Genomic DNA, 9,254 nt, shown 5'->3' with positions numbered 1-9,254 from the left:
GTGTCTACTTTGCTAAGACAAGTCCTGCTGTTATTCACATACTTTCCATTTGTTTAGGATTGAGGAAACTGCATCAGAGGAAGAGCAGAAAGAGCCCAGCGAGTGAGTTTCTATCCTTGAGGTTATTTCTTCATGTTATTAGAGCTCAGGACCTCCATCAGGGGGTGCTATGGTCATGGGCCCCATGGTAAAGTAAAGGATGAGATCCAAAAGCATGATTATTGGGTTAGGAAAGAGGTGGGTGAGGGTGAGGAGGGGGCCCAGTTGACCAATGGTCTAATAATTGAGACCCCCATGAAGATAATACCCTGCTAACATAGTAGTACGGGGCATCAGGATTATTAGTGGAAGCCCTAGTGGGATGCAGCTCTACATGTTATCCACTTGCCTCTGCTTTGCCAAGTTCTGATGTTATTTACTTATGTTTTTGAATGTTTAGAACTGAGACTCTTGAATCAACGGTGCAGGAGGATACGTCTGAAGCTGGATCAGAGGAACAGCAGACAGAGATCAGCCGGTGAGTATTGATCCACACATAACATTTTCCTTTATTGCTTTTGATTAAAGGTGACCTATCACCTTCATGGATGCATTTCTTTTAAAACGTAATGCATGATCTGATTACAATTTGTTTGTTTAGGAGCAAGACTTCTCTGTCGGAGGACACAGCTGCATCTGACGTAGAAGAACCTGCTGAACGCGAAGCAGAGGAACCTGCTAAACCTGAAGTAGAGTCAGAAGATAAAGGAAAAGTGACAAAGTTTGTACGGAGAGGTGCTATAAGAAGACGTACAAGAATGACCAAAGGGCCTAAAGAGTAAGTTAAAGGGGGTTATTTACTAAGCTCCGAATACCCGAAATTCCCCGAAATGTTGTGATCTTTTTTATAAAATTGGATTTTTAAAAATTCACAATTTTTTCGGAATTTATTAAACCCCAAGGGCTAAAAAGCCTGAATATAAAAACACGGCATCTTAAACCTACAATTTGTTTGTTTAGGAGCAAGACTTCTCTGTCGGAGGACACAGCTGCATCTGACGTAGAAGAACCTGCTGAAGGTGAAGCAGAGGAACCTGCTAAAACTGAAGCAGAGGAAACAGCTAAACCTGAAGTAGAGTCAGAAGATGAAGGAAAAGTGACAAAGTTTGTACGGAGAGATGCTATAAGAAGACGTACAAGAATGACCAAAGGGGATACTGATACTGAGAGGCCTAAAGAGTAAGTCTTTTAAATTCAGTGTTTTTAGTGCTACACAACCTCTGTCTTTATCCGATCATATTCATTCAGGTCTGTGTCTATTTTAGTAAAGCTTTAATTAGTAGATCACTGACTCACACTTATTCTAATGATTTATTCTTCACATAGAATTGAACATTCGTTACTTATCTGTGTAATTCTTGTGTGTTTTAGGATTAAGCATCCCAAGCCTTCTGATGAGGCTGAAGCAGAGTCAGAAGAACCTCGTGCTGAGGCTGAAGCAGAGGCAAAGACAGGGAAATTCTCCAAGAGGCCTACAGAGTAAGTTAAAGGGAGTTATTTACTAAGCTCCGAATACCCGAAATTCCCCAAAAATTTTGTGATCTTTTTTATAAAATCTGACTTTTAAAAAATCATTAATTTTTTCGGAATTTATTAAACCCCGAGGGCTAAAAAGCCAGAATATAAAAATACGGCATCTCAAACCTGTCGAGGTTGCATAAAAATCAATGGGAACAGTCCCACTGATTTTTGGTTGTGTCGGGGGTTTCAGGCAATTTCACCATGTTTTTGGAGCTTTCGGTGAAAACTCAGAAAAATTCGGAGATTGCGCCCCCCAAAGTTTCTTTCTGTTTAATTACGTAATCCCTGTCCCAGTTGAACTTATAGTAGTGCTCAGTTCTGTACAGCCTGCAGTTCTTAGCCAACCATGTCCAACTAGTAGTTTGTTGCAAATTAATACAATGGTAATGATGGTAAATAGGAAGCTTTTTATACATGCGCCCCACACAAGATAAATACACATTTCTAAATACTTACATTGCATTTTGTGTTCTGTTTAGAAATGAGACAGATTCAAAGGGACTTCCAGAGAGAAAGACAGTGGATGAGGCATTGCCTCCCGAAAAGAAGCAAGGGGATAAAAAGAAGGACCATGCTGAGAAAGACTCAGAGGTGCAGCCCAAGAAAAAGGCTGGGGATGAGAAGGACTCAGCAGTTCATGATAAGAAAAAGCCCGGGGATGAGAAAAAGCTCCGTACTGAGAAGGACTCAGCGGTGCATGATACGAAAAAGCCCGGGGATGAGAAAAAGCTCCGTACTGAGAAGGACTCAGCGGAGCATGATAAGAAAAAGAATGGGGAAGAGAAAAAGCTCCATACTGAGAAGGACTCAGCGGAGCATGATAAGAAAAAGAATGGGGAAGAGAAAAAGCTCCATACTGAGAAGGACTCAGCGGTGCATGATAAGAAAAAGCCCGGGGATGAGAAAAAGCTCCGTACTGAGAAGGACTCAGCGGAGCCTGATAAGAAAAAGACCGGGGATGAGAAAAAGCTCCGTACTGAGAAGGAATCAGCGGAGCCTGATAAGAAAAAGACCGGGGATGAGAAAAAGCTCCGTACTGAGAAGGACTCAGTGGAGCATGATAAGAAAAAGACCGGGGATGAGAAAAAGCTCCGTACTGAGAAGGACTCAGTGGAGCCTGATAAGAAAAAGACCGGGGATGAGAAAAAGCTCCGTACTGAGAAGGACTCAGCGGAGCATGATAAGAAAAAGCCCGGGGATGAGAAAAAGCTCCGTACTGAGAAGGACTCAGCGGTGCATGATAAGAAAAAGCCCGGGGATGAGAAAAAGCTCCGTACTGAGAAGGACTCAGCGGTGCATGATAAGAAAAAGACCGGGGATGAGAAAAAGCTCCGTACTGAGAAGGACTCAGCGGAGCATGATAAGAAAAAGACCGGGGATGAGAAAAAGCTCCGTACTGAGAAGGACTCAGCGGAGCATGATAAGAAAAAGACCGGGGATGAGAAAAAGCTCCGTACTGAGAAGGACTCATCGGTGCATGATAAGAAAAAGACTGGGGATGAGAAAAAGCTCCGTACTGAGAAGGACTCAGCGGTGCATGATAAGAAAAAGACTGGGGATGAGCACCATACAGAGAGAAAGACTGCAGATCATAAGAAGTGAGTTTACTTTTCTTCATGCTTTTTTATTTTGAATGGGGGTAGTTGCCCTTTAAGGACTAGTTAAAAGGAAAATGGCAATGTTTTCTGAGGGGCGCAGTGTGAGTGTGTAGCATATGTGCATACACCAGAAGTGATAAGTGTATTTATGGCATATTGCCTCCACTTGTTGCTTGATTATGGATCCATATGTTTAGGTGCCACACAACTATACCTCAGTTACCATAGATCAGTAGTATGTAGGATTAGTTTTGATAATATGTTCATTTTATTTGTAGGGACCGAAAAGCAAAGAAGGTGGAGACTTCCAAAGTGAAGGGAAAGAAGAAGATAAGCAAACGTCCAGCTAAGTGAGTATGCTTGTCTAAACAATTTCATCCACTCCCATTACCCCAGCACTGGGATTTTCACACACACAATACAAGTATAGTTTGAGTGGTGAGTAATAGGGATGGGCGAATTTGTCCCATTAAAGTCAATGGGTGTCAAAATTATTTTGATGCCCGTGACAATTTTTATACGTGTGCCTATTTTGTCCAAACGCATTAAGGTCAGTGGGTGTCAAAATAACGCACAACAAATTTTTTACGTGTGTCTTTACTGACGCTCGCCTAAATTCTTTTGATGTGGTGGATTTTTGCCGCGGAGTCACAGCTGGTGAATTTATTCACCTATCACTAGTGAGTAAATTGAAACTTTTCTTCATTACTCAAGTTTTACCTACATGGGACCTAAAAGTGGGGATGCTGAGCGTGGGGTGTGTACATGTCACAATATCTACAAAAGCACACCTATGGTGTGGTGTATTATGTTCTATTAGAATGGCATTTGAAGGTGTAGCAGTAGGTTAGGTTACCGAGGGTAAAGAGCAACTATTGGTCTAGATCTCTCTTGCTAATTACTGGTAGTCATCAAGCAGATGCCTCCGATGATGTGAATTTACATTTAGCCTTAGTTACACAACTACATCATGTTACATAGATCTGGGTGGCTGTATGGATTTATACATTCATGGGAGTGTTAATACAAATACGACTGTCAGTCTGTGTATTAAATATTGCCATATTTTATGCAGGTCTAAGCCAACTAAAAAGGAAAGTGACACAAAGAAGGCAACACCTTCAGCTAAGACTACGGCCCCTAAGAGGTAAGTAATGTTAAGCTTCTTGCTTCATCTTCATTACCCGAGCCTCAAGCTGAGACTTTCACATTGGTATTTGTGGAAGCTTAATGGGTGATTAAAGGAGGGTAGGCTGAGAGTAGGTTCCATGTATGTTCCACAAACATTTGAAATGATTAAACTCTGCCTTATTTTGTGCAGCAAGAAGAGTATAAGTGCGCCAAAGAAGGCAGTAAAAGCCGTCAAAAAGCCGACAACAACAGCAAAACGGCCGACAACAACAGCAAAACGGCCGACAACAACAGCAAAACGGCCGACAACATCAGCAAAACGGCCGACAACAACAGCAAAACGGCCAACAACATCAGCAAAACGGCCGACAACAACAGCAAAACGGCCAACAACAAAAGCAAAACGGCCGACAACAACAGCAAAACGGCCGACAACAAAAGCAAAACGGCCGACAACAACAAAACGGCCTACAAAAACAGCAAAACGGCCAACAACATCAGCAAAACGGCCGACAACAACAGCAAAACGGCCGACAACAGCAAAACGGCCTACAAAAACAGCAAAACGGCCAACAACATCAGCAAAACGGCCGACAACAACAGCAAAACGGCCGACAACAAAAGCAAAACGGCCGACAACAACAGCAAAACGGCCGACAACAACAAGACGGCAGACAACAACAGCAAAACGGCCAACAACAAGACGGCCGACAACAACAGCAAAACGGCCGACAACAACAGCAAAACGCCCGACAAAAACAGCAAAACGCCCGACAAAAACAGCAAAACGCCCGACAAAAAAAGCAGCGTCCAGTGTAAAACCCAAGAAAAGTTTGTCACGTACTAAGACAGCAAAGAAGTGATCTACTGATCTTTATTAATGGTCTTTTCAAGTTGAAGAGGCGGATAAAGAGGGAGGAGGAGGGTTTAGGGTGCTACAAACACCCTAATGCTCATGTAACATCAAGCACCTTTTGATGTTACTTGTGCTAAACAAATATTCTAATACGCCTTTGATTAAGGGCGGAACCTGACGTACATTTTTACTTTTTTAAATAAAGTTTTGTGCTTTTAACGTAACGCTTAGGACCTTGATTTATTCTCTTGCAAATATTCTAATGTGGCCTTGAACTTCGAGAACCTTATATATTACACAACTTTAAAGGGGTGGTTTACCTTTAAGTTAACTTTTAGTATGCTATAGATTGGCCAATCCGAAGCAACTTTTCAATTGGCCTTAATTTTTTTTATAGTTTTCAAATTATTTGCCGCCTTCTCATTCTTTCCAGCTTTCAAATGGGGGTCACTGACCCCATCTTTTTTTTAAAGATTAATTTTTATTTAATTTTAACAACTTAAAAAAATTAGAAGGAAGAAAAGCTAGTTAGAAAAGGAAAAGGAAGGGGGAGGGAGGGAGGAAGTATGGCTGAAAATTGTCATTCATTGATTGGTTGAGGTGGCTGGTGACTCGAGCCAAGGATTCCATATATTTTCAAATTTCTTTGGGCATCCTTGGGCTAGATACGTGAGCTTGTACCAGTCCAATTGCGAATTGATTAGTCCAATCCATCTACTCAGTGTCGGTGGTGTTGGGCCCATCCAGTGTAGGACAACCACTTTTTTTTGAGTAGAAGAAGAGCAGCCTCATCAGACATCTAGTGTTTACTCTAGGTATCACAGAGTCAAGGAGGCCCAGAAGACAAGTAGGAGGGCTAAGTATTTTTGCAAGTTCCAGTTCAGTAGCCATAAAGTTCACAATTGCCCTCCAATATCTGAGTATCACTGGGCAATCCCACATTAAATGTATGAAATTGGCGACAGAGGCACCACACTTTGGACAGCCGGGTGAAGCTACCCTACCCATTGTATATAGTTTCTGAGGGGTGAGGTATGTTTGATGTATGATCCTAAATTGTATAAGCTTGTCTCTAACACTCACTAACGGAATATAAAGGTTGTCTATGATTTCTTCCCAATCATCTGGGTCTACACTAACCCCACTACTCTCCCACTTATACTTCACTCTGGCTGGGGGATCATATCTATTGGAAATGAAGTGCTTGTATGTATTGGATAGGAGTTTCGTCTTGGTGGGTTGAGATACCAATTCTTCTATCCCTGTGTACTGTAGTTGCAGAGGAGGAGTTGGAAATTGCGCTGAGCAAAGATGGCTGATCTGGTTGTATCTAAATTCGGACAGGTCAGGCAGAGAGAGGGTCTGACAAAATTTAGCCAATGTGTGAAGACTCCCATCAGTGTATACTTGGGACAACCGCTTTAGCCCTAACTTAGTCCAAGTTCCCACCTCTAAGAATGTAGCTAAGTGTGAATAGTTACTATTACCCCATAAAGGTGCGTCCGGAGATAGAGTGGTATCGGCCTTACTGACCTGCACCATTGCGTCCCAGGCTCTCTTAGTGGCATCCATAACAGGTAATAAAGGGCCAATATCTTTTCGAGTTCTATATAAAGCATTGTGCAGGCTTTCCACGGAAGTGAGATATAGAGCCTCTATTATGGATGCTGGGTTGTCTGCATCAAACACTTTCCAACCGGCTGCATGCGAGGCCTGGGAGGCAAGGTAGTAAAGCTCATAATTGGGAGAGTCCGTCCCAGCTGGTCTTGTGGGGCATTGAGAGTGACTCTGGACAACGTGGGCGTTTTATTTCCCAAATGAATTCAGATTGTGTGCGGCCCATATCATATAGGGCTTTCTTGGGTATGTGGCAGGGGGTATTACTTAGTATATACAGAAATTTAGGAAGAGAAATCATTTTGCATATATTTATTCTGCCTATTAGTGTGAGAGGAAGTTTGGTCCAGTGTGCAAGTGTATCCTTAAATTTGCGATGTATGTGTATAAGTTATGCTGCAGAAATAGTGTCGGATCTTTATGTACTGTTATCCCTAGGTACTTAAAATGATCTGCCACTTTAAGATTACAGTCCGAGTCTGACCCCATCTTTAAACAAATGCTTTCTAAGGCTACAAATGTATTGTTATTGTTACTTTTTATTACTCATCTTTCTATTCAAGTCCTCTCCTATTCATATTCCAATGTATGGTTGCTAGGGTAATTTGGACCCAGGGGTGTAACTACAGAGGGAGAAGACCCTGTGGCTACAGGGGAGCCCAGGAGGTATATGGGGCCCTGCGAAGACCTAATAAGTCATTTTTATATCTATTGGTAAAACAGGAAAATCTCTGCATATTTGGGGGGCCTAGTTGACATCTAGTTACACCACTGTTTGGACCCTAGCAACCAGATACCAGAAAGCTGCTGAAACATACAGTATATTACATTCCCCTTGTGTTCAAATAGCAAAACAGCCTGGAACCTGGAAAACGTCCAGGAAACAATCCAAAAAGTTCATCCAAACCTAAGATGGCAAAGAACTGAGAAGCTTTGTCTTCACTACACAAGTTGTTACTGAGGAGGTTAAAGAGGGTGGAGGAGGGTTAAGGTGCTACAACACCCGGTTACTTGTGCCTTGTTGTCAAAGCCAGTTATATCCTGGTGTAAAGTGCAGGGCTCTAAGGACATCAAGTACAGGTATAGGATCCATTATCCGGAAACTCATCCAGAAAGCTCAGAATTACAGGTAGGCAATCTCCCATATAGACTCCATTTTTTTCAAATAATCCAAATTTTGAAAACTATTTCCTTTTTCACTATAATAATAAAACAGTAGCTTCTATCCATTTTTCGGAAAACCCCAGGTCCCGAGCATTCTGGATAACAGGTCCCATACCTGTACCTATTTGTCTGCCGTCAGACAAATACTCTAAGGTGGTCTTGAGCTTTAAGAACTTTACATCTTAGAATGGCACCGGAACAGAATGTCAGTGGGAAATAGTAAGCTAATGTATATACAATAAATCAGTTATATGGTACTGGCTCCAACAGGGTCACCGGCCTGTACAGCTCAGAGCCACTTTGGCTGTTAGTATTGCTCTGGTTGCTTATGGTTCTGACTGTGCCTCTCTGTGGCCCCATGTAATGCCTCCTTTGGGCCTTTACACTAAATTGATACCAGACCCCAATTCCACACTCTGACACCTTCCCATACCTCACTGTAACTAGACTTCAGCTACTGCCCTGTACCCCACTCCCACAGTGTGGGAATCAGTAATGCAGTGAAATGACCCACTTCTGTTACAGCATCAGAACCAGCAGTGCAGAGAATAGAAAGGGACAGAGAGATCATTGCCTCAACTGTATGACAATTTTCTTAGTGTATAATGCAGTACAGGTATGGGATCTGTTATCCGGAAAACTCATTATCTAGAAAATTCTGGAAGGGCCTTCTACCATAGACTCGCCTTTATCCAACCAATCCAAATTTTTAAAAACAATTTCCTTTTTCTCTGTAATAATAAAACAGTAGCTTGTACTTGATCCCAACTAAGATATAATTAATCCTTATTGGAAGCAAAACCAGCCTATTGGGTTTTTTTAATTGTAGCACCTATTTGGCTATAACTAGTCAAATACCAACTAGGATGGTAGAGCATTTGCTACATGCGACCCTCTTTCAGCCAGGATGGGTTTTTGCAATATGGAAAACACGTGTTGGTGTTGTTGAACTACAACTCACTACTGCCAGAGATGTTGGATGCCAGGGGTTCTTTGCAAACAAACTACGCAGGCTTTATTCAATACAAAGTGCCACAGGGTTGATAATACTCACAACTGAGGTAGATTATAGCACATGCCAGGTACATTCACAGATTAGCAGATACAGCATAGAAGGCACCATAGAAGAAATAGTATGGAGAGTTGATAGGATCACCTTCCAGGTTTCCAATACCTCATGTGGGCTGGATCCCATACAGCAGACGTGGATCAGGGTTTAGAACACTGCCTGAGTTCCCTTGTCAGTACTGTGTTCCCTTCACTACAGGCAAGGTAGAGCCTGGGGGAGAGCTACTCTGTTTCTATCCTCCTTGGTGGAGCTTGAGCTG

General features: G+C 42.3%; 1 protein-coding gene across 1 annotated transcript; it reads left to right on the top strand.

The window, feature by feature from the left end:
* Positions 1 to 1,180: 1,180 nt before the first annotated feature.
* LOC121394785 (proteoglycan 4-like) lies at positions 1,181 to 5,152 on the top strand. The gene is made up of 6 exons (XM_041566790.1): positions 1,181 to 1,218; positions 1,411 to 1,518; positions 2,040 to 3,158; positions 3,437 to 3,508; positions 4,234 to 4,305; positions 4,480 to 5,152. The coding sequence occupies exons 1-6, from the start codon at positions 1,181 to 1,183 to the stop codon at positions 5,150 to 5,152; spliced, it is 2,082 nt and encodes a 693-aa protein (XP_041422724.1).
* Positions 5,153 to 9,254: the final 4,102 nt, after the last annotated feature.

This window comes from Xenopus laevis, chromosome 6L (assembly GCF_017654675.1).
Source record: "Xenopus laevis strain J_2021 chromosome 6L, Xenopus_laevis_v10.1, whole genome shotgun sequence".
NCBI lineage: Eukaryota > Metazoa > Chordata > Amphibia > Anura > Pipidae > Xenopus > Xenopus laevis.
This window is presented reverse-complemented; position numbering and strand designations above follow the sequence as displayed.

Excerpts from the sequence above, each read along its gene's own strand:
- LOC121394785 (XM_041566790.1), top strand. The coding sequence starts at position 1,181 with ATGACCAAAGGGGATACTGATACTGAGAGGCCTAAAGA. Across the intron at positions 3,159-3,436 it reads AAGACTGCAGATCATAAGAA|GGACCGAAAAGCAAAGAAGG; the intron begins GTGAGTTTACTT and ends TTTTATTTGTAG. Across the intron at positions 3,509-4,233 it reads ATAAGCAAACGTCCAGCTAA|GTCTAAGCCAACTAAAAAGG; the intron begins GTGAGTATGCTT and ends TATTTTATGCAG.